The following is a 26,687-nucleotide window of genomic DNA, read 5'->3' as shown; positions in this document are numbered from 1 at the left end:
CTAAAAGGCTAAAAATAGAAATGTATTAAGATTTTTTTTATTGACAATGCATTTCCTTTAGTGGAGAGTTAGCAAATTTGTGATTGTAAAGTTTTAGTTAGATGAATCAGGGGCAAACATACCACTTTGAATCCGAAACAGACATTTTTTAATCTGAAAGATTGCAGCGCAAAGTGCTAAGTAGAGGGTATAATGACAATGCATCTGCTTTATATGAAAATGCAGGAAATACAAAAAGAGATTAGATATGCTTCCGTTGGTTGTACATTTGAGGGACTTTCCCTTAAAATCATAAAAACAATAGTAGAGTAAGTGGAAGAAATTCAAGTTTTTAAACATCTATAGATATACTAGAGGGTCAATCACTGATATTACTGTAAATCCTAATGGCCTACAGATTTGATTATTTTTTCAGAAGTTAAAGAGGATCAAATTTAAAATTCTAATATGAGCAGCCTAAGTAGATAAAAGTGCAGTTTCAAAGTGAGGATTCAATTTATAAAGTGCATGAGTCAATGATTATTAACATGCACCAATGAGAAAATAATTAAAGATCCCTCTATTAAATATAAGATGGTGAAGCAGAAAAATAGTCCTTGATTTGAAGGATTATATGAAGTAATAAAGCAAAGCTTCTAAAACGTTCCTTAATTTCTTTTACATTTAGCTTGGGCAACTACTTATATTTACAACAATATCACAATCTTTAAAAAAAATGCAATTAGCTAATCCCAAAGAAACAACATTTTTTTTTTTTAATTTAAGGAGAGTAAGACACACATTTCACACTCCAGCTCTTAAAGGTACATAGATGTTCTTTTTCATCAAAATAAGTGATCCTCCTAATTTTCAATCATTCTGGTGATATATTTACGTAAGGCCACTGTACGTGCTCGTCCCCACCACTTTTCACTTACCAGTGGTGAGTCTGACATTTGGGAAAAATTTCAAATCTTTTTTTGGAAAGTAAGCTTGTATGAGCAATGCAGACAGCAACTTTTAAACAAAGCATGCACGAGTAGAAATGGGCTTGTGCATGCTTTCAAGCATTTTTAATAGGCATTCCTTCTCAGGAGCTGGTACAGGGATGTGCATGTGCATTTTGTGGAGAGGGCAGGTCTTTTTAAAAATTCCTTTAAGGTGGCGCTGAAAGGCTTGAACTTAGTTTCCTGCCACAAAGAAGGAAAGAGAGTGTTAGTTGTTTCTAGTGCACAGATCCATGTGAGCTTGATGTTTGTATTGTTTATGCCACAGTGAAATCCCAACACAATAACCTTTGGACAAGAAAATATTCAGTGCAATGCAGATAATAAAACCCTGGATCAAAGCATGCATATGTTCATGGTTAGTGCACTTATCAAAGTACAAATACTTAAATAAATCTAACCCTAAACAATCAATTGACCGGGCTGCCAGAGAGTATGGGCTGTCATTACTGGTGACCCAAGAAAAGGGAGCATCAGAGAACCAGGTAAAAAAATACAACTTATCTGTCAGATTTGACATGAAACCTCAGTTTTATACATACAGTAGTTGATAATATTGTATGTTGAGCAGGCTTGTTACAGAGAATAGAAATTTTTTAATATAAAACAATTTAAAGAGACATATTATCTTTAAAATAGCTTTTTTTTTTTCACCTTTTCCGGCTAAAATTTGGTTGGTTGAGCAGATTGACACCTCACTAGTTCATCACCGATGTATCTATAAGTCTATAGCCTATTTTTCTTGATTGTACTTCTGGTTGAAAGTTCCCACAAGGTTCTGTGGATGTGACATAAAGCATGTCCATGTTAAATGTGTTCAATTCAATTCCTTTTTTATGTGATCTCAAGGCACTTTACAATTTAACCAGATCATACAGTCAAATTGATTTTAAGTTTTCTATTTGAGGAAAACCAGTTGATTGCATTGACTCGTTGACTTGAATGCAATCCCTAAGCATGCTTGTATCGACAGTGGAGAGGAAAAACTCTCTTTTAACAGGAAGGAACCTCCAGCAGAACCAGGCTCAGTGTGAGCGGCCATCTGTCGAGGCCGACTGGGGTAGACAGAAGCAGACTTACAGTAAGAAGCAGAGATACAAAAAGCAAATGTAAACCAGCTCCAAAGGCGGCCCCGTCTAGGAAACACACAGCCAGGCAGATGAGCTCTGAGCCAGCTCCCGTGTCAGAGGATGAAGAGAGCACATCCAGCCACTCACAGTCAGAGAAACAGGACTACTCTGAAAAACAGACTGACCTCGAAAATCTATAAACAAAGGTGTTGATGGCAGCAGCATATCTGATATTTCTCTCCAGGATACTGTCACAGCCAAACAGGAACAGACCAGATGAAGCTACTATGAGAAAAAGCAGAGAGAGCCTCTGAACTAACAGAGATTGAACTAACAAATTCTGCAGAGTGGGAGAAAAGAGATAGAATGAAGTGGATTGATGAACAAAGAGTCCCTGTGTCCTCCAGCAGTCTAAGCCTATAGCAGCATAACTATAGAGAGGGATATACTCTGAGCCTCTCTAACTATAAACTCTATGATATTTCAAATTTTTTTGCAATATTCCTCAGATGAAAGAAGGAAATTCTAGAAAGCTCTTTGATGTGGGATTGACAGGTCCTGATCAAAAATAATACCAAGATGTTTTACTTTATTATCTGAAATCAGTTTAATCCCATCCAAATGAAGTGCCTGACTAATCAGCTTCTTTTCAAAGACTGGTCCAAAGACTATAACTTCTGTTTTGTCTGCATTCAGGAGAAGAAAGTTAAGAATCATCCATCCGGCTACCATTCCTTCATCCTGTCCGCTCAACTCCTGTTAGTTTTACTCACATGCCTGGAAGATGTCTAGTGCTACTACCACAGATGATCTCGCTCTCCAAATGGAATTGAACGATTCAGATTAGCTAGCCGAATTAATATAAAGGGTAGAGCGTAGCCGCCTGTGGCCCGGGCTGCCTGTCACACCTCCAGTTCGGCGCGCGGATGACGTCATACACACTCCGCTTTGTTTTAAAAAAAATATAAATATAAAAAATATAACCATGGATGTCTAGGGGAAAGTGATTCGCCTACATGTTATAAATGCTGGCATACCATAAATGATAAATTATGAACTGTTAAGTTTGTGCCTTCAAGTCCTTGCCCATAGGAAGACTTTACTTGGATATAACCTAACGGAATAATTTCAGAACAGCTCCAAATGACACAAAACTCATATGGGTGAGTAGAACATGACGTAATAATGGAAAATCAAGGTGCCAATGTAAAAAAACCTGTGTTCCCCTTTAATGTTGCAGCTATTGCGGAATACAGTTTACAGGAGTCAGACTGCCACAAACAGTTGATTTGGATGGCGAGTCTTCCTGATTTCCAGCCATTAATTGTCTACAAATACCTGGCTGACACATGTAAATTATCTGTGCTGGTGTAATTATGTTTATTATGTGCGGTCCCTGCAAACAGTAAATAACTGCAGCTTCAGGTTTCTCATCAGCACCACATTTTTGGGACACCTTTCTTTATTTTTTTATTTTCATTTATTAGATATGTTCCATATTCTAGAATTGATAATTAATCCTGATATATCCCAGGCTTTTAAACCCAACGTTTCTCTTTTAAACCTGATTATGCCCAATTTTGTAAATCAAGTATAGACTTAGTCTACCAAATATTTCACAGCTTTTGTCAACTACTGACGGCTTCCAATGTTTGAAACTAATTAAAGGCTCTTTTATTACCGTGGACTTTATTTCAATGCTAATCTGATGTGAAGATTTTAAGTGTCCTGGGTCCAAACAGGCAAAAAGCGAGTTACAAAAGGAAAAAATAAAATGTCTCAATTGCTGTTTCCAGATGTTTAGTTTTCAGTATTCCACTAATGTGGTGCCCCTTCTGACCCAGTATTCATGGAGACGCAAGAGAGCGGGCAGACTCAGCTGTTAGCAAAGTGGGTCAGGGCAGCTGGCAGGATCGCATTAATATTTAAACTGAAACAGCTTCAGACCCGAAGCCTCCGTAACAACCTCATCGATGCCAAGCGGCGTTAAACAATAAAAGGATGTTTAACAGCTCCGAACTGAGCCGCTCCTGAATATTTCCTTTGACACTGAGAGGAAGTAGGAGGAGAGCTGACTGGAGAGTGATTGGAACGTGAAAGCAAAAAATAGGGACATAAAAAAGCAGAAAATTTCCATGTAGGATCAGTTTTAATAATATAGTAAAAGACTTGGTCCATATATGTCAAAAGTCATGTGGGATTTAAAATACAATGAGGCCCAGAACAAATAAAGCATCCTCCTTAAAATCTTTTGTGTAGCATAAAACATAACTTGTGTTACATATTTAGAAATACATAATTGAGAGCACGAGGTAGACAAGCACAAGCCAAGCAAATGCAGGGAAAAACGTCATATTTTTCCCAATAACAAGGGATGACAGTAAAAGAGACAGAGTTGATTGACAGGTAGGGGAAAAAAAATCAAATTAAAAACCATAGAGGAAATCTGAGTAGGGGGACATATGACTGGAGAATAGATAGAAGTAGGTCACAGGGAGAGATTGAGAGGATGAGAAACGAACCAAGACAGAGAGAAGGACATCCAGGAAAGTGTCAGCCATTATTACAATGTGTGTTTGGGACCTTATTTTAGTAATTTCTTGTTTTGTGCAAGGGCGCTGTGCACACACGCATTTAGGCACTGCTTGTGTCTTGGTATGACTGACAGCTCCAAGCCTGCAGGGTGTTCCAAAACCAAAGACTTCATAATAAACACAACATGGTTAAATTCACGCCTCTAGGCAACTCACTAATGCTCACTTTAATGTCTGTTCAGAATTAGGGACACGCACTGTTACAAGTGAGTGCAAACAATCTGTCACAACATGCTATTTGATATACTCCTCTGAATGAACATTCAGTCATTGTAAAAACAAAAAGAAAATACACACTTTTGGTTTATAATAATAGTAGCGTTTTTCTTGTGCTTAGATTACACCATTTGCAGTCATTTTTGTTTTGTTTTAAGATGTTTGCTTTGTGTCTCACAGAGGCACGAATGGGATTTTCTAATTCTTAATAACTGAGCCTCAGAAATTAATGGTGTTCTGTTGTTTTTAACGAGTTTTTATAATCTCCAATTTAGGCAGGTTTTGTTAGACTTATTTTTAAAAATAACATTTTGTGAAGAAGTGGCATTATGTCACATTAATTTCTCTTTATGCACTAATTAGCAATGCCGGAAACCTCTGTTTGTTAAGCTTTTACTGGCAAAACCTTATCTATACATATACATATTTTCGTCAATGGTCATGAAGCAGTGCTGATGTCACACCATTCTTTATCCATCTGTGCTGGTTTCCCTACAGAAGAGGGTTGATGTTACCATGATCAAGTGGTACTTTCTAAAGGAACTTTCAAAGCTGGAGATCTGATGACTTCAGCAACCTGCTGATTTCTTTGTCCATCCTTATTGATTTGTTTCTAAAATTACATCTTTATTCCCATATCAAATGTTTACTTACACTCACCGTCCAACTGCTCATTAACACAAATTTATAATCTACCAATCGCATAGCAGTAGCTTAATACATTTAGATATGTGGACATGTTCATGACGCTGCAGGTCAAACGCAGCATCAGAATGGGGAAGAAAGGTGATTATAGTGACTTTGAACGTTGCATGGTTGTCGGTTCAAGACAGTCTGGTTTGAGTATTTCACAAACTGCTGTGCTGATATACCCTCATTTTGATGCACAACCATCTATAGGGTATACAGAGAGTGGTTCAAAAAAGATAGACAAAATATCCAACATTAACTTAAATAACCACTTGTTACAACTGAGGTATGCAAAAGAGCATCTCTGAATGCACACCCTGGGGTAGAAGGGCTAAAGCAGCAGAAGACCACATAGAGGGCAACTCCTGTCAACTAAGAACAGGAAACTGACTATAATTCGCACAGCACATCAAAATGGGAAAATAGATCTTTGGCAAAACCAGGCTGGTCTAATCAGTCTCGATTTATGCTCTGACATCTGGATAGGTCAGAATTTGGCGTCAACAACATGAAAGCATTGATCCCTCCTGCCTTGTAGCAACGGTTCAGGCTGCTGGTGGTGGTGTAATGATGTGGGGGATATCTTCTTGGCACACTCTCTGCCCCTCAACAACTGAGCATTCTGTCAATTCCACAACCTATCTGAGAGTATTACCAATAATGTCTGTCCAATTATGGCCAAAGTGCACCTATCTTCTGATGGCTAATTATAGGAATATAAAGCACCATGTCATAAAGTGAAGATCATCTCAGACTTAGTTCACTGTACCCGAATGGCCTCCACAGTCACCAGATCTCAATCCAGCCCATCCAAGCCCCTTTGGGATGTGCATCATGAATCTCCAGCTAACAAATCTGTAGCATCTTTTTTATGCTAATTGGTCAATATGGAACAAACACTCTGAGGAATGTTGCCAGTGACGTGTTGAATCTATGCCATGAAGAATTAAGAAAGTTCGTAAGACCAAAGGGAGTCCAACCTGGAACTAGCAAGGTGCACCTGAATTTCCCCTGAGGCAGCCATGTTGTATTTTAGACTTGGATTAAAACACCCTTGTCACCCAGAGGTATTTTGTTAACTTTTTAATTGCAAAATTAGCTTTTTGAGTAAAAAAAAAAAGTGATTTAAAATCCATTTGATGCAGATGGTGCAAGAACTTGCACATAGTACAATGTGATAGACTTGTCCAAAAGCTGGGAAGTTGAACAAAGGTAGCTTTGTTTGGATCCTGCTGTCTCTTTTGCTGTATAACAAAAAAACAGCACATATATTGCATGAACTACCAATTTTGCAAAGCTACACACAATCACCTAATGAAAGGTAGCCTAGTCCAACCAGTGGCTACGGCTGTCTGAAATCGGTTCACGGTGGAAATCTGACTTTGAGAGGGCCGTCGTCACGGATACACCAATGTCACAGCTCGAAGTGAGTGAGTTTTTTCACTGGCAGCTTTCATTCAGCCAATCAAGGCAAACAGGCCACGCTCTATTTAATGATTATCCCAGCATCTGTCCTCCATCTCATGTCTGTGTGAGGCCAGCAAACACAAGAGCAGGAGCCCAGTGAATATCATCCAGCTAAGCAGTTTGATTCTGGCTCTCAGCACGTAATTTCATCTCGATTTGGTCACATTTACAAATGAAGGCAAATGCTTGTGGGTTTTATGAACTGATTGTGTGCCTGCGATTTATTATGTAGTTAGTGAAGGGGTGGTTAATAGAGGATATGATTACAACGGAACCATTTAAAGCGAGTTCAATAAAAAAAACATGATTACAACACTTAGAATGTAATCTTAGTTGTTATCCATGTGCAAGAGAAAGCAATCAAAAGATGTTCTTTATCTAGTTTTTACTCTGCCCTTTTTTTTACTTACAGCAGTCAGGCTTTGTGGATAATAGGACTTTCAATGAGCCACATTCCTGCTGCAGGGTGTGTTCGTTCCATTTACAGCATATGCTTTGTGGAGAAGATTGCCTTCTCAGCTGTGCTATAAACTGGCTGTTTTTTTAATCTGGTCACCTCATATGTGGCTCATATTATGCTCATTTGATACAGTGGAACTTTGGTACAAAATGGGGATGTGTTTCGAGAAAGAGAAACCTATTTAAATTCATAGTTAATTACTCTAATTCACTTTCAAATGTTCAGCTCCCTCACAATGAGCACAGAGTTTTAAATGTTACTCTTAAAGGGATAATTAAAATTTTGCCATATAAATAAATTCTGCTATTTCTTTTGCTCAATATAAACCATAAGAAGTCTTCATGGAGTTAGTAGCAACAATAATGCAAACATGTCTTAGGGAAGTGCATCACTTTCACCTTGGGGAAAAAGGTATTCAAAGATTCACTCCAGTTAAATAAATGGATTTCATGGATTGATGGATTTTACTCAGTCGGCATTTTATTCAAAGGGGTCATAGAATATTTATATAGGGTATTTGGTGCTGGTCCTTAAGGTCTCTGAATAGGGTGTGTAACAGTGGTTGGGCCCGAAATGGCATATTTGCTGTTCTATGAACCCTAAAGCAAGCCTGGTTAAACGCCCCTCCTTTTTTGGTATGCTCATGAATATTTAGATGAGCTGTGCACTTCATAACAACAAGCACTCACTGAAACATCAAATTGTTGATATGGTAGGGTAACCAGATGTCTTCTTTTTCCTGGACATGTCCTACATTTCATACCTAACAAAATGACTGGGGGGAATTGCATACTCGGATTTTGGTCGACTACAGTGCAGCACGTCAAACTGAGCTGTCAGCTCCAGGGCTGGTCTGGGAACCCCATCGGATGGGAGAAAAACCCGAACCGGTGACGGTAGCCAGGACACCGGCGGCTCTGTGGGAAGCACGGTAAGGGAGGTAGGGCGAAGCATACCGTCACCGGGTCGGGTTCAGCCGCTCCGTCCCCGGCTGGCTCCCTGCCACCACTCCCGGATCAGCCCTGGAGCTGACGGCTCGGTTTGAATGCCCGGTCCGGTCCAGTCAGCGACCCAGCTGAACTGTCCAAGATTTTGAAAGCTGTCTTTGGTAAAATGCTTAGAGCAAAAGAACCACTGAGCATCAAACTTTGCAAGAAATTTTGCAAGAATCTTCTGATATACAAAAATAATCCATGCCTTCCTTGGAAAGACTGAGAAGAGGTTCTCCTTTCTCTGGCAGCCTGGAACACTGCATTTACACCTGTGGTTCTGGCTCATTTTCAATAGAGAAACTGCCTGCTTTGTACAGTAATTCTTGTAGAAGTAGCCCCAACTGTAGGCTAACCAGCCAAACTGGTGTCTTACATCTACCTCTATTCATGTTCTTGGACCAGTGAACCAGTGGGCTGGTCTATATGTCAATTTTGCTGTCTCAAATAAGGGTAAATCCTAGAGTGTATGTCAATTTGGGGCTTTGTTTGGATTCACCTGTTTTATGGTGGAAGTTTAGAATTGTGAGATTTGCAGAGAAATGATGTGTCGATGGGGTTTGAACTTCTCTGTACGTCCATTTTACCTACTGAACTATTCGTTATTCATCTATGACAATGTGCATGATTGCACATTGTCACTCTCTTAGACGTGTTGTGGCCTTGGAGTCCAAACAGGACTTAATTCTTCTTAACTGAAGTGAAACTCTCCAATAAACATAAAATATAACAATATATAATATTAAACAATTTCAAAGCTTTCAGTCTGTTGTTTCTAAAGTTCCAGCTGATTAAATAATTCAGTCCTTAATACCGTACATTTTAGGTAGTAAAAATTCAATAAATGAACCCAACACTTACTAAAAATTAACAGAATCTGTTGAAGAAAACAGCAAAGGCAAAAAACAAAATAAAATAGAGACCCGGTTTTTATATACACGCCATAAAAAGACAAATATCTTTTATTTTCTCACCATCCAGGCACTTTATGTTGCCTAGGTGATTTCACTTGCACTTGAAAATCTCAGTCTTACCTCTATAAGCTTACGGCTGAAGGTGTAAATAAGTCTAAAGCTGTATAATTAGATGTAATTATCGGTATCGTTAAAAGTCAATGTAATTTCATAACAAATTTCTATCTGTTTTTCTTCCAAATTGCTGCCATTATTATTGCTGATCAATTACTTAATGTCATGGCAAGGAACCTTGTTACACCCCAACACTGTCCTCTCTTTCCCAAATAAAATCATTAAGGTTATTGAACATGAAAAAAAAAAATCCTAAAAGAAACACAGCATGTTATGGTTTTGTATAGAAAAGATTGATTAAAGGTATTGTAGAGAATTTTCTTGAATTTTTTAAAAGACCTGCCCTATCCAATTTAAAAAAAAATGCATGTGAAAGAGCATGCATCAGCCCTTTGCTCCTCGTGCACACTCTGTTTAAAAGTTGCTGTTGTCATAGCTCATACAAGCTTACTGTGTCCAAACGTCCGCCCTAACCCCTAAATAATCACTATATAGAGCGGGGACTATATAGTGGACTTCATGGTAAACTCAGTCAACTTACCTTTTGGACAGATGATCACTTCCCTATTGGTATACTATGTAATTCCTGTGCCATCATTGTTATTAGTTGCTGCTGTCGGGTAGCGGCACTCTATGGCGACAGTAAATGCCATTATCAGGGTTTCCGCTGGTCATTAAAAATCATATTTTTTAAATTAAGGCCTTAATTGAAATTATATTAATTAAATGTGTTTATTGTGGCATTTTAAATGCTTTCTTTAAAAAAAAAGGTTCATAAATACAATTTCGTCAGACATACAGTATTATATCACGATATATTTGCATGGAACTGCTTCCGGTTGATCGCAAAGACGTATGTTCGGAAAAGAAGAGAAAAAGCTAGAGAATGGGGCAGAATGCCAATTTCAACTAAAGTGGTTGGAAAACGAGGAATTCGGGGCATGGCTGCAGCCTGTCGACTGGTACTTTTTGGTGGCAATAAAATTATTTCTTAGAGCATTAAAAGAGCATTAAAAAGCATTAAATTACAGTTATTCATTCCTGTATAAACCCTGATCATGCTTTGCGAGGAGAGCTCTCCACCAGAAGCATTCCACGATATATCTGCCTCTTCTGAGGCCTTTCTCTTTTCTTCTTATACACCACGTAGACATTTTTCCTCTTATGACCCTCAGCCATTTTCAAAGAGCCGTGGTGAGAGTGGTGAGCTTTAATGACTGTCTGAAACCATAGCTCACCACAGATATATGCCTGGAAGTGTGCATGCCCAGAAAAAGGATAGCTAACGGGGTGATCACGTAGGATGGCCTCATGTAAACAAATCACCAGAATGATTGACATTTAGGAAAACCACTTATTTAGATAATCTACCCGGAAATAAAAGATCGTAGACTATGCCTTTAAGTAGATATAAATTTCCATCATCACATTATCATTATTTGTGAAACATTTGGGGAAAAAAGGAAAAATTTAATCTACTCAAGTGTGAAAAGACTTTTTTTTTACTATAAATCAATATAGATTTTCGGAATTGGTTATATCGAACACTTTACAATTTCAATGCACATCAAGAAAATATAAAAAAAACTCATTTTTAGAAATGCACATATTTTTTGGCGCTATGGGGGAAATATCATTGTTTTTTTCCCCCATTGTTGTGTTCACTTCCCTTTGTTACAATGTTAATGTTGCAACTCAGCACATCATCATTTGGAGGAGCAAGTGAAATCACCCACGCTGCCACTCTTTCATCACTTGTGTATCAGATGCAAGTGATCGATAAACACATCTTGGCTGCAAATGACAACACCAGACAGAGATTTCCTTAAGATGGAAAAGACAGGCAACAGGAAAGGCCATAATGTCTAATTAGATATGATAGAGAGGGACCGGAATAACAGCAAAACAGAATGAAGGGACCAAGAAAGTAAAAGAGGTTTTATTTTTGATTTATCAGCATAGAGCATAAGATGAATGTGAAAAATAAAGCTGTCTGCTCTTGCCTATTAACTGGCTGATAAATTAATGTTTACACCAGCATTGTTTGTTTTGGATTTGAACATGAAGTGACGCTTTTGTTACAAAGATGAAACGAAGTTCCTTTTTTTGAAATTTGCTTTTTTATCTGATGTTATGAAATAGAAAATCTTCTGAATACCCCTGTAACGAGTGCAATTATGGTTTTACTTGCTGAGAAAAATAAAAGAAGGCGATAAAGTCTCAAGGCAATTTTAGCTCAGAGAAAAAAATGATGTTGCAGCAGATGACTTAATATTCTCAAAAAAAAAAAAAAAGTAATATCTAGATTCACGTATTACATGAAAAAACTTTGGTCAGAATACAGGACATTAAAATGAGGACAAAATTGCAAGTAGACCTCTTATTGCAGATTTGTGCAGTTTTTCTGTATCAAATCTCTTCTTGGTGAGGACTAGATTCAGACATGTTACAGCTTCACTGTATTAGGCCTGTATTCCTGACCCTCTTTAGGACAATAATAGTCAAAGTCATCCACCTAGTAGTTGTTGTTCTAATGGTGCTTTCACACCAAAAGCGTTCAGGGCTTCACAGCATCTGATACCCAGATGACTGACATCTAATGTCTATAGTGGATGGCATCAACCTGCGTAGAGAGGTTCTGTTGCCTGCAAGCCGCTGGGGCTGCAGACATCCAAGCATCAGAGCATCCAAGCATCGGGACGTCCCAGCGTTCCACTCTGGGTTCAGAAATTGGACCTTTTGCAGCTAAATGCACTGTGTCAACCATTCAGAAAAGCTTATCCAGAGGTTTTTCTGGGAGACAGACACTACATGCAAGCCTTAAATGCTTCGGCAGAGCTATTAGCATCAATTTTTAACCTAAAAGACACTTTGTATTGACTTTCAGCCACTATAAACAGGAAATCATGAAATCCCTGAGAGTCTGGCTGGCTTTAGGGGGCTTTAACGGGAACTTATCCACTGGAATGTGGAGAGGACTCTGTTGCTCCAAAAGAAAACTTAATATTTAAGTAGAATCATAATTATCTGACTCATAGATGACATTTTGAATTATATTATCCCACCCAAAAGCATGTTAAAACTATTTTTCCAACTCATTAAGGTAAATAAAGCCAAACCACTTTCCAGGTTGCAATGACAGAACATACCACATCAACAACCAGAGCCTAGAGAGTGTCTGACCCCAAAATGAACAAGTTGAGGCGCTTGTTATGACCTCATTCTTAAAGAACGTAGTTTTTTGTTGTGTCATAAATGTTAGATTTTATAATTTCATTAAACTGAGTTTCATTCACACACAAATTTCTACCTTTACTCTGTCAGAATATCCTAGCTGTAATATATGTATCCTCTCGAATGTATCCTTTGTTGATATGTCAAAACTGAAAATATCTAAAAACTGTACACTATCAGGACTTAAGTTAATATAGTAACTTACATGCCCAATGCAATTGTGAGGCCTAATTTGTATTTCTCTTCTGCTTCCAGGTGAGACCAGTGCAGCCCTGTCACGCCCACAGCGCCCCCTTTCGGCCCGGACGGCCCACCACGCCCCGGCGCCTATGAAAGGGTACCATGTCAGCCGCAGCATGTCTCAGCATTCCTCTGGTGGTGGCGGAGGAGGCCCATGCCACTGTGCGCCGGATGACTGCGATGGCCCAGGCAGAGATTACTACCCAGGTCGCAGCGATGGGCACTATTACTCGGGTGGTCCAACTGAGGCATTGGCACTGGAGAGGCATCACTCCCACTCTCACTCACATGCACATTCACACTCCCATAGCCATTCTGGCACCTTCCCTCGCTCACACCCCAGCCAGCATCCTCCACTCCAGTCGTTTGACTCTTGTGAGGAATGCATGTCTTCAGGCCATGGAGGGAAGATGCATCGCATTCCTCCGAACTTAATAGACCAGTTTGAGAAGCAGGGTCCCTTCCATCCAGATGGCTTCCATACCCTACAGTACCAGCGCTCTGCAAGTGGAGGCGCTGAGCATCGTAGCGAGAGCCCATCGCGTATCCGCCACTTGGTCAACTCAGTGCAACGCCTCTTTGCCAAGTCCCATTCCCTTGAAGCACCTACCAAACGGGAGTACAATGGCATGAGGGGAAGTGCAGAGTATCGAGGTGACAGAGGAGGGGGGCACAGAAGTGCAGGGGAGGATCTCCACAACTCAGGCCACCAGTCTCGCTCAACCAGAAGAAGCAAGTCTCGGGAGCGGAGCAAAAGTGGAGACTCTCGGCACGAATCGGGACGGCGCCACCGCAGCAGAACAGCTGGATGGTGGAGCTCTGATGATAACCTGGATAGTGATAGCAGTTTCTTGGTCAGTGGGGGAAGACGGGGGTATCCCACTGGACATGAGAGTCTTGATGCTGCCATTCAAGAGCTAACCATGAAGAAACCAAAGGACCGTGGCGGGGGACCGGGGTCTGGAGAGTGCATGGCATGTACCACGATAGCCCTGGCAGGTGGCGAGGGTGGTGGTCACCATGGGCACCACGGTCACTCCCTGAAGCGAAGCACCTGGTCAGCCATGACAGTGAGTCAAGCCAGAGAGGTTTATCCAACCACCAGAGGAGGAGGTTATGATAAAGCCTTGGTGCCCATAGAGAACAAGCTGAAGGAACGATCGTTCCACTATTTGCAGGTTTGTGTACACTTTTTAATCAACAAGCATTTAGCTGGAAAAATAAGTCGCTGACATTTTTCATGCATAACTCTATACTGGATACAAACTACGAAACTTTACACAGATAACCCTGCAGGTGGACCTGATGCATCCTGAGTCAAAACAAAAGTGAAATACTTTGGTTTTAAAGGAGGAAGGAAAAAAGTCAAGCAGTCTTCCTACACATTTACTACCACCTAAGTAACAAGTATCCTATTTATAGACAAAATATGATTATTTAGATTATAAGTATGAGAGATATTTAAACCCTACTTTGATTTTTGCAATCTTAAATAAAGTCTAATTTGACAGAGAATCAGATTAATGACAAAAAGAAAAAGTAATTTGGATGATTTTGTGTTATGGAGAAGGTGTTGCTAAAGCAGTGTTTAAACTAACAAATATCTGAATGGAAAAAGCAATGATGAAGCAGTAAACCCTACAAATATTAAGTTTAAAAGTGAAGTTAATTGTAAACATAACTATGTTCAGTCAAATTAGGTCAATCAGTCTGGTTTAAATTCTCTATACATCCCTTACTGCTACATTAGAAAGCCCCTGTGCCTGAGATCTAATTAGTTTTTTAGTAGTCATAAATCTAAATCATTACACTACTTTAAACATCTCTTTCAATATTTGTTTTGTCTCTTTCAATATTTGTGACTCTATATGAACCCATTAATTATGGTTGTTCACCTGTAGTGTAAACTGCAGAGGAAGCTGTATTGCTGTAGATTGTCCATAACTGTAATTTATAAGGAAATCAATACATAATTTATTTTTTCTTGAAACTGTAATTGTAATTGAAATTGAAGATGTTTTCTGTTAATTATGCATTAAGAAGAGCTCAATACAAATGCTTTTCGATTTTGTAGTGCAAAAATGTTTCAGTCTACTTTAACCTCATTTAATGCAATTATTGCTTTCTTCTGATCCATCACATTAAATCTTAATGAATTACATTACAATATATTGCTGTATTGTGGCAGCAAGTTAGAAGATAAAATTTGTGACTGTTTTTTTTTCCATTCAGCCCGGTATTTTTAATGCTGATTGTGTCTAATATGGACGTTAGATCTAAGCATGCTCTATGAGCTTAGGCACTATCAGCGTTTTGCTAACAGACCAGTGCTTTTGCAATCAAATTGAATCATTGAATGGAAGGGGATACAGGGCGCAGATATACACAAAGGTATGTAATGATGTGCAGTTTCATAGCAACCTTTACACCTTATACATCGAGTAAACTGAGCTTGTCAGTCAAAGCGCTGCACTCTATTGGTATTCTATCAGAGTGGCTTCTCTCTGCAGCACTCACATTCCACATCCTTGATGTTTGCTCAAACCTTTACAAATTCAGTCACAAGGTTTTAAAATCACATTTTTTGAAGAAGACTAAGTTCTGTGTTTTTGTTTGTTTGTTTGCACGTACTTATTCCCAACAACTGTCAAGGTATTTCTCTGTCAGAAATGACCGATTTTGACCCAAATATTATCTTCCTGTCTCTCAATAATGTCTCCCATTTCTCCTCCCTCTCAGTAATCCCAAATGAAACTAGTGGAAGCTCATTTGCCCCGTTTTGCGGACATGACTTCTAAAATAAAAAGAAATTGCTGCAGCGTAGCCGAAAGGGCAACAGAGTGAGCACAACTCGAAAAGGAAATAGCACATACACACAAATACACACACCCACACACACCAACCTCCAGCTGTGCTGAGGTGGAGCTGCCATGCAGGCTGTGTTTCTACGGAAACAGCAGGTAGCCACGAGAGTCCCTGGTGTTTTTCCAACTCTCATCCTCTACAGACAGCTGAGGTTTACAGATAGAAGCGAGAGTTGGGTCATGTGTGTTACCATTCTGAAAGGATAAACTTTAGACAATTTGCCCCCATCCTTTAGACTTCCACCACTTTCACACATTCAGTAACAGAAAGAACTTCCCTGCTGCACCTTTTTTCATATCTCCAGGCCCTAAGACAGTAAGGAAGCAATGCAATGAGTGAATACTGTGCTGCATTTAGATATTTCTTCACTGCATAGATCTATGATTTTAGAATTGGTACCCCTACAACTGTGGGAATGTTGTGGGGTAAAGCTATTCTTTTCAATTTGACCTTGTCTTTATAACTGAAGAGGCAACCAATGTACAGAACTATCAACTCTGTAGAGAACTGCAAAAATTGAGGGTAATAGTTTTTTAAAGGATTTTAAAAAGTAAAACTAGGCTTTAAAATCTTAAATCCAAATATTTTTGTATGCTATTTAATGCTATTCTATCATTTCATTTCCCAACAAGCTATCCTGAGTAAAGCACCCCCACATTCTATTTTTGAATTTGATTTTGCTTTCATTGCAACTGCCTCTGAAACTGAAAGCATGGTTTCTGAGTGTAACATTTGTATTTTTCCTCCCCACCATCTGCATAATTCTCTGTGTACTGAGTTGCAAGAAAAATTGGATCTTTGTTTAATGTGTTTGCCCCTGCTGGAGTTTAATTTTTTTAATTTTTATTTTTCATCTGACCATGTATATGGGTTCCTATTAGTAAGAACTCATATTATTAGAGTCAATTGGTGACTTTTAAAGAACAACTCATATAGATCTTACTAGAATATAATACTTTCTTGTGTCTTTCCCGTTTTTGAAGTAATATATATAAAAAAAAAAAAAAAAAACTTTGTGTCACATTATATTTAAGCCCCAGGGAAACAAAAGATCATGGATTACAAACTAAATTCCACTTTTTTTTTTATTTCATGAGGGTAGGGATGCTTGAATTTTCCAGTTCTGCATGGATTCCCAAATTATTCCTAAAGTTTGAGTCACATAACCAATGATCAATCTTTTTTTAAATAAATTTTCCGCTGTCCTAACAGCCACAATTAACTACCGTACTTGAATAATTTGCTGCTGAATGTTGATTTTTAATACTAGTATCGATATGTTGCATGATTACACAGTCATGTAATTCAAGTAACAATTAAACAGTGTTTTTAATATAAACAATACGTTTTAGATCAGACTAGATCTAAACTTCTTAAGCTTGAAAATTTGAATGAAATCTATTCTTTAAATTCAATTTGATACCCAGTCCTACTTGAGTCTTAGAAAAGATTTTATAAATAAACAATTGTTTCACATAAGGGGAAATGTGTCCTTTACTAAATAAATGTTGTTGAAATAGATTTTTTTTTTCTGTATGACATCAAGTCACTGTAATTTAATATAGACTAATAATATTTACCAGGATTGCCATAAATGTCATAAGTCATAAAAATAATTGGCATCAAGCATTTCTTAAAGGAGCAGATAAAAAAAAATAACATTCGTCAAATCATCCAACAACTACCATATATTCACTGTTAATGTGACTCTAAAGCTGCTTGATTTAAATTCAAAGCAGGAACAAATGCAGTGGATGTTATAACACACGTCTTCTCATTTCCTGTCAGCAGTCCATTAACTACCTGCCAGCTTCGTACCAGCGTGTTGGTGTTCTTAATTTTGTCTACTCTAATGCACCGTACATGTTTGCTGACGCGTTTGCTCCAAGCTCTGCTACGTTGAATCTGGTTGTGTGTTGTTTCTGCATATTTCCCACCAAATACTGATTATATATTCATTGTTACATCCCAGCCTGTGTTGAGGCATAGGTATTAACTCGGAATGAAGTCCAAGTTTTTATTTCAAATTATAAAACTTTTGTTTCCACATATATTTCTTTCTTAGATTTGGATGCTACTGCATGTCATGCCGGTGTACACAAACAGTTGCATCTACCTTTGATTGAAGGTCAAGTGTCATTACAGAAAAGGCGAACAGCACAAAGAGAATCTTAAGTTTTAGATTATGGGTCAGACTAAGAGTGACATGAGGAAGGGTTTTTACCCAAAGTGCAAGCAGCAATCAAAATGTGTGGCATGAGTGCCCGACACTCTTTATTTTCTGCCCCTCTTCTCCCTCGGCCTGTGAGCGATAGATAAGGGATGATTAAAAATGAGAATATGGAGCGAGAATGAAATGAAGTCAGAGGAGGCGAAAGAGAGGACTGTGAGATGCGAGAGAGTGAGAGGGATGCAGAAATAACAAAGCCCAGGGATAGGAAATAGATAAAGGAGGTGATGGTCGCCAAGGGGCTAAGATATAGAAAGGGAGGTTGTGGAAAAAGGAGAGATAGTAGAGGGCCACGGGGATCAGGAGATTAGGCTGAATCATCTTTTAAGTGATGACCTTAAAAACACTCACTCAGCTGGTTGCCAAACCCTGGGGCCCTGGCTGTGAGTGTGTCAGCGTGTGTAGGTGTTTTTCATTTGGCCCCACACTTGTTGCACAGTGCAAACCTAACAGCATTTGCAGGAATTGGAGGATTGAGAGGTCCCTTTTGCATAAGGGGTTGTGGATAGCTTTAATCTTACAGGGAGTGGGATCAGGTGTAAGAGGTAAACTAATGCAGTGACTTTACAAAATGAGATATCTTTCACCAAAAGGGAATTTGGATACAAGGCTACTAGGTGCCTACACTTTGGTTAATAACAGTATGTATAAATAAAATGTAGTAATTGACAAAATAGAAAAGGTGTTTATTAATTCTACAATTTTTTTTTACTTTAATTCTTCATTGCTTTTTCTGGCTGTATTGACAGAAAAAAACTATTAAACATTTTTGTTTACTAGTTTGACATACTTGGAAATATTATGAGACATGGTAAGACATTTTATGCAAGTGCAAAAACAATGTGTATTAGGGATATCATTTAAAAAGAAAATATACAGTTTTTAATTTTTACTCTTAAAGCCAGAAGCAGTAACAGAGGCTTTGTGTCCTTACAGTATGTCAAAAATTAACCCAGAATGATTTATTCAGAGAACCTTCAAATCTTGAAAGTGTATAGACTTTAGGAATGTCAACTAGCCTACTGGTTTCGTTTTCCTTTTATTTATTTATTTTTTTCAAATAATTTAGATGATACCAAAATGTGTTTTTCTGATAAAAAAAAATAGAAATGTTGCCTTAATTTTCTAATTTGTTGGTTTCTTCAAACAACAAAAAAACAAAAACAAACAAAAAAATTATAATATATAAAAATACAAAACCCATTTTAACTTCAGATTTATGTCTGGCTAACACATACCGACCCAGAAACTTTACCGTTCAAACATAAGAAACAGGTAAACATCTGTTTGAAAGTGGTTTGACTTTTTAATTCTAAAACCTAATATTAGGTTTTCTGATTAGGGAATTGATGGTTAGTAGAATCGGCAGCCAGACCATTGGGGCTGTGTTTTGTAGTCTAAAAGTTTTTTTTAGAAAAGAAATTTGTTTCATTGGCCTTGTTACTTTTTTTTTTTAAATCAAATAAGGAGTTTTGTTGCCAATCACAGTGTCTTACATATAACGAATAACTGTAGTTTCAGGTCAGTTGGTTTTCATTGATAATAAGCAGCAACTTGTTTTTTTGTCCATATCTGATTCACATGAACCCGAGTATCAGAATATTATCTTCCCTTCCAGAAATCACATATTCAGGATTAGCTTGAAGGGACTCTTTGGGTCACATCCAGCCCCAACTGACTACTTTATCAGACATTTCAGTCTTAGACCCTTTAGTCTAACAAACTGTGGTCTGTTTGTCAGGTAGTCTTTGAACCAGGCAATTGTTGAGGCTTCTACCTGAGTCTTCTGTAGTTTCTGACAAAGTAAGCCAAGTTGATTCTTCCTCCAAACCACTGGAGGAATTAAAGAACATGAGCCTAACAGTGCTAACTACTTGTCTAAATGACAGTGGCGTTAATGAAGCAAGTGTATGATGGCCACTTCAGCTCCCCTGCAATAAGCAAACTACAGGGGGGCCTTATAGCTCTTTGTTTGCTTGTTCAGGTGAATCAACAGAAGGTTGGTGAACCTGAAGCTTATCTTCTTTAGGACCTCCATGTTGTGGGATGTCAGGTCACAGAGGCTGGGTTTTCTTTGGTTCTGGAACAAGGCAGGAGGTCTTCAACGGTACTGGAACTTTCTCCTGGATCAGGCTAAGGGTATAGAAAAGCTGTAGAATACCACAGAGCAGCTCTGCACAGGCCTTTGGGACTGACACCCTCTCGACCTGGTGATTATTGCAATTTAGACAGACAGGTGAACGATGGAGTGAAAAGCACCATCTTTTGATTTGGCTGAGACCAACAGCATAGAAGCGGGGGGGTCTATGGCAGAGGTGAAACATGAAACATTTGAGGTGTGAGAGGGACAAGGGAGGGTGGGATGTCCATGTGACTGGATGCTGGGCTTGTTCCTTAATTTAACCTATTAAATAATGTATTCAGTTATTTTGCTATTCAGTTATTTCTTCTTTATCCCTGACTAAACAGTTCTGATATTGTTGTGCTGGAGCTTGCTCTTCCAGCTTCATCTTGTATTCCTCCTTGTTCTTTCTTATCTTGACCTTAAGTTTCTTTCTGTATACTGTTACAATCAGAGAGTAAGGAATTCAGCCGGAACAAACAAGTGATTTTTAAAGACAGTTTATTGAAAAGTAAACTGCAGCAGGTCATGGAGTTGTCATCAGCATCTCTGTCTGGCACACCTGAAAAAAATAATGCCAGCGCTTTTGGCATTTACTTAATCATATTTAGTTACTTTAACACAGTTGTTTTACCTCCTACCCTGCTAACATGAAATAATTGTGTTAAATTAACTAAATATGATTAAGTAAATGCCAAAAATGGTTGCATTATTTTTGAACCCCTAGAAGCAGAGACGGCAGCTGAGCAGGGGGGTGTTGGCCTAGTGGTTAAAGCAGTGCGGTTGTGCACTGAGAAGGTTGGAACACCTGGTTCGATCCCCACAGCCTGCACTCTGGCTCCCTGAGCAAGACCTTTAACCCCATACTGCTCCGCAGACGCTACACAATGGCAGCCCACTGCTCCCCAAGTAGATGGGTGCAGAGATACATTTCTCAAATGTGAGATCAATAAAGTTCAATTTTTATTATTATTATTAAAATGAACTCTACACGATGGAAAGATAGTAATGGTCACTAACCTTCTCACAGGGTCTGGTGGGAACAGTGAGCGCTGGCTCTACCTGGTTGATAGGCATGCCAACGATCCCGGCTTTGATCAGCGGTACCCTGAAATGGGCTTTTGCTGGTACTCGGTGGTCAAGGGACAGACGGAGGATCAGAACTGTGATGACCATGACTTGCAAGAGGTCCAGGATTTCCAGAACCATCACCAGAGATGAGCCCCAGGGTCAGAGCTAGGTGATCCAAGGTCCATAGAGCATCCAGAGGGAAATCCGATGCAGAGTCAGGGTACACATCCAGGTCTGGTAACAGGCAGGCACACAGCGGTCAGGCTTGCTCAGATAATCGGGAAACAGAACAGGTCAGGCAGGCTCGCGTGTGAGGAGACAGAGAGGTCAGGCAGGAAGGAAGTCAGCAGCAGAATGCTGGAATAAATCTCAGCAATGGCTCGAAATAATCTGGCACTGATGTCTTGTCTGAAGGTGGGTTATATACTGATAGAGCAGGTGGATAGTGGTCACGAGAGGTAACGAGAAGGTGGCGGAGCTGAGCAGGTGAGTCTTGTGAGAAATTAGACTAGCAAAACTGCAGAGATCATGATATAAAAACCTCATTAATTCCCTTTTCCCCTTCCTGAAGGCTCTTTTTGACTTGTTTAGCAGTCCCTTTAGATTACTGGTGATCCATGGTTTGTCACTGTTCTTGTAAGGACGGTGTTATGTACACAGAACTCTATGAAGTCAGTCATGCACTTAGTCATGGCATTGATGTCCACTCCATGTGGCTGACAGTGCATCACAGTCTGTAGTATCAAGATTCTCGCATTGCTTCTTCAACTTCCTGTGATAATCTTTTGTCCTTTTCAATGTCATTTGTCTCTTATAAAGGGGGTCATTCACTGAGTAGAAAAAAAACAAGATTGTGTATAGTTTCCAAATAGGAGGTCTTACCTGAGAGGTGTATGAGTTGTTAACATAAAACAAATGTAAAGTTTTATTTTCTGTGGTACAGCAGCTGACAAACTGTTGGAGCGCAGCGTGGTAGAAAGGTTTGCGTGGTGGCAATTATTCAACCTGGAGAGGTTGATGTTAATTTACATCACATCATCACTCCTTGGCAACTGTGACGCGAGTTTGCAGCTGCCTAGTGCGAACTTTCTCTTTTACATTAAAAGTGATATCACTATTACCGCATCAAACACATCATGCATCAACTGATTAGCTTTTTTTAAACAGCAAACTACATTGATTACATTCCAGTTCATCCATATAATTGAATTCGTAATTATAGTTTGTAGTTTTTTAGTTTATAAAAGTTAACTATATGTTTATTATAGTCTTACCGTTTATATGTCAAAGAGTCTAAAGTAATAATGTTATCTTCCTGCTCTATGTCAATTCTTGAACAGGTTACCTGTGTGTGTGTATTTTTTTATATTTTCCCACCTGACTCCATTAAAGTTTCGATCTCATGATTTATGATTTATTATTCACTCACCCTGTGTGCCACTATTTTGTTGTCCTTTGTGCCCTTTTTTTTCTTGCCTCTTTGCGCAAATATCTCTCCATCTGTCGGCTTCTTGCTCACGCTTTTTACTGTTTCTTTGTGTCAGTGTTTCTCCAGCTGTCAGAGTTTCTCTCTCTCTGTAAGTTTCTTTGTCTGTTTCTCTCTTTCTTCTTTCTTCATCTAAGCATTTTTAAATGAATCCGTTTACATGCACGAGCATGCCAATTTTGCATTTCACAAGCATGATTAAGGTCAGCTGGTGTTTCCTTTACAACCTGATGGTGAGTGCTTGATGTCTGAGTCATCACTGTCCTTCTGGTTGGAGTGCAAAATATTTTTCTGTAAAGAAATATGATTCTGTCTTCAGACCTCATTAACAAATATTGTGAAAACATAATTAATATCAAAACTAACATATTTATGTTTTGAATGGTGTGCTTTTTTCTCTAACATTTGCTGTTGCAGAGCTGATCTTTTTTAACACATTTACTTTGTTCAGTACAACAATAAAAGTACTGTACCCCCATAACCTTATCCATTAATACTCATCACACCTTTTTTCTTAATCTATGTGTTGCTACTTTTGCCATGGAGGATGTGACTGACACTAAATTTGTTTTAGGTCCCTTCAGAAGACTGGGGAGGCGGGTATGGTGGATCAGCAGACAGCGGAGGGGAGATTCCATGCCGCCGAATGCGCAGCGGCAGCTACATCAAGGCCATGGGTGATGATGACAGCGCAGATTCAGAGACGAGCCCTAAAGCCTCACCCAAATCCACCATGATCGCCCAGAGGGATGCCTTCAGACGGTCTATAAGCATGGATCCAAGGTTAAACACCACAAATACAGTATTTATGTCACTGTTGATAGTCTGCAGCTTCTCCTTTCTGGGTTTAAAGGCAAGACTATACAAGCTGCTCTTGCTTCAGCAGCAGGGGGATGGGGGAAAAAACGACCTACCCTGATGTGTGAGATGGTAAAATTTGCAAACATTTGCATGTATCTATAGAAGGCAGGAGGCCTGAAAAAATTCTCTTCAGTAGTAAGCTGGCATTTTTCCCTTGGAAAAAAAAAGAAATTACTCTAAAAATACTTCCATTGGTATAATTAAATTAAATTATATCCTCAACACAAGTGGGCTCATGCTTGTGTTCTTGATTGTGCCATACACATCCAGGCTTTCGACTAAATGTTGTATCGTACAGTGGTAGCCATTCAAAATATTCTTTCTGTCATGATTTGTGGACATTAAGATCTAAAGAAAAGTGTTATCTCCTGGTCAGACTGTGTAATTTAGTGAAAGGTTGGAGTCAGAGTAAATAAATATGCACGCCCATTAGAAGGCCAGTGGCTGGAAGTTGGAGGGGATTTTGTTGCCATTTGGCTGGCTTTTGACTGGGAAGGGCCATTTTGAATGGCTGATGTTTTATAGCCATGTAAAACTACTGAAAAACTGGAATAACTCCAGTTTGTAATATTGCACTGAAATCTGTAACAACACTAAGGAAGCTTTATAGAAAAGTTGTATTGGCTGAACAGCAGTATTCCAGCTACACATCCCCAAGTACTCTACAGAATTTCGGAGAGTCGTCCAAAGCACCCCACCAATGGACTTCAGAGACATATTCTGTTAAGGGACAGATCACATCTCTCTGTGGCTCCAATAGAGATACTTAGCCGCTCCTAAGAGAGGAGCACTTGCTTAACTTCTAAATGTTAAAAATAAAGGTTTGGTGCAGATTGGACTGTGGTGTTTTTCAGTACTAGGGCTTGACCCATTCACTCCAATCAAAAGAGCTGTTGATGCCTTATTATAGCAAGACATTTTGGACTTTTATGTTCCGTATTTTGTGGATATAGTGTAGGAATGGCTCACTTGATCTTCTAAAATGACCACTGCAGATTGCAAGGTCCATAAAGAAGTAAAGGAGAATTTTAGGGGTAGAGGAGCTGACAAGCTTGGACGTCTGCTTTCAACCACATAGAAAAACTGTGGGATAAATTAGACGTTCAATCCATTAAAATTACTTCAGTACGAACTTCCTATAATCAGCTCTCAACTTTGTAGAAAGCCTCCACAGAAGAGCTAAATCAGTTATCACTGCAAAGAGTGAGCAAATGCAGTTGTGCTTGAAAGTTCACATACCCCCCCAGTAAAGAAAATAATAAATTCACAATAGTAATTCAAATAATACAAAACTGAAAAAAATTATGGGCTTCATTGCGGTGCGGTTTGTGGCACTGTTACCTTGCAGCAAGAAGGTTCTGGGCCAAAATCTAGGCCCAGGGTCTTTCTGCATGGAGTTTGCATGTTCTCTGCCTTCCTCCCACAGTCCAAAAACATTACTGTTAGGTTAATTGGCTTCTCTAAATAGTTTGTAGGTGTAAGTGTGTGTGTGCATGGTTGCATGTTTCTGTGTTTCCCTACAACAGACTGGCGACCTGTTCAAGTGTTCCCCACCTAGCATTAGTTGGACCCCCTGGAAATGTATCTGTATCTGAAATTTATCAGCTGCTGTTTTTGAATATTGGAACACTGAGCCACGATTATTTTATAATTTGGACATTTGTTGACAGCAATTCCATGTTGCAAAACCCCCATTTCACCAAAACTAAAATATATCCTGTTGGATTTAGATCTGCTGACCTTTGGAGATCAGTGACCTCAATGTCCTATTTCAGAAAACAGTTAGAGATTTTTTTATCTTATAGTGGAAGTAGCCATTAAAAGATAGGTACACTGTGGTCATAAAGATAGGCTGCTGTGTAATTGATGCTTAGATGGTACTTTAGGAAACCAATGTAACAACAAAAAAATATCAACCCAACCACCAACTGAACCATTAATTGGAATTCAAAATGGATCTGAGCTGTTCGTGTTCCTTTCAGGTTCTACATATTATCAATGAAGAACCAATTTTCTTATACAAACAAGGGATCTCCATCCATATAACTGCTGCTAAGTCAATATTTTTGCTATTTTTATACTTTATAAACTTTAGATTATTAGAAAGTGAAACCACATTAGGAAACTTAGCCATGTGAGATGATAAATAATACAAAGTTTGAATAGTTTTAATAGAATTGACAGTAATTACTTTTTGTTTTGCTTCCATTTGACAAAGTGATGCATTTTAAAACATTGAACAACTGAGGCTTTAACTTTAAACATGACTCATTAAATGTATGTGATAGCTGTGGCCAACCAAATGGCGTTTTATGTTTGCCATAAACATTACTTACAGTTATAGCACAGTGAACGGCTGAGGATCTTACAGCCAGTGTTAGGCTGTACCATACTGGCATTAAAAAAGAAGAAATTTTGCATTGTTTGGTGGGGGTCACTGTGCTCACTATATTGTTAAATTTGATTTTCTGTTTTACATTTAGGTACTCCTGTAAGCAGTGCACGGATTCCATCCCGAACAGCAGAGCACCACCCAAAAGCCACACTCGCTCTCGTAGTTACACACGTTCTCTTACCAGCTCACAGGTAACTTATTCCGTCCGCATGGCGTCTCATTATTCAGAAACATCCTAACATTTATGAAGTTTGTTTTCATACCCCGGAACTTTTTAACATTTGGTTTCTTTCAAACACTGGCCTGTGTTTAGGTTGATTGTCTATAGATAACCTCCCAGTCCTTACTAAAGAAAGCATCACCACAGAATGATGCTGCCACCACCATGTTTCAGGGTGGGGATGATGTTTTCAGGATGCTGAGCAGAGTCACTTTGCCTCCAGATGCAGTGTATTTAATCCATGTACTTCATTTCTGTACTTAAGTACTTTTTTTATTTATTTTTTTGGTGGGGGGGTTGTACTTATAACTGTCACTCCACTCCATTTCTAGAAAGCTGCTAGTTATTGTTACTTTTGGCTCAGCTTCGCTTTGTAATCTACTGTTGCCTGTTTTTCATTCTTGAAATGCAATTTCAACATTCTATTTTAGAGATTTGCATGGCATTCCACAAACATGACAAA

At 38.9% G+C, this 26,687-nt stretch overlaps 1 protein-coding gene across 2 annotated transcripts in view; it reads left to right on the top strand.

The window, feature by feature from the left end:
• Positions 1–26,687, top strand: part of LOC107092595 (disks large-associated protein 3-like) — a 110,248-nt gene that overhangs the window by 65,553 nt on the left and 18,008 nt on the right. For both annotated transcript variants that reach the window (XM_015387158.1, XM_015387159.1), the window contains exons 2-4: positions 12,990–14,152; positions 23,323–23,531; positions 26,093–26,195. In XM_015387158.1, coding sequence (XP_015242644.1) covers positions 13,064–14,152; positions 23,323–23,531; positions 26,093–26,195 — 1,401 coding nt within the window. In that variant the 5' untranslated portion in view covers positions 12,990–13,063. The remainder of the gene's footprint in view (positions 1–12,989; positions 14,153–23,322; positions 23,532–26,092; positions 26,196–26,687) is intronic.

This window comes from Cyprinodon variegatus, unplaced genomic scaffold (genome assembly GCF_000732505.1).
Source record: "Cyprinodon variegatus isolate N-32 unplaced genomic scaffold, C_variegatus-1.0 Scaffold387, whole genome shotgun sequence".
NCBI classification, from domain to species: domain Eukaryota; kingdom Metazoa; phylum Chordata; class Actinopteri; order Cyprinodontiformes; family Cyprinodontidae; genus Cyprinodon; species Cyprinodon variegatus.
This window is presented reverse-complemented; position numbering and strand designations above follow the sequence as displayed.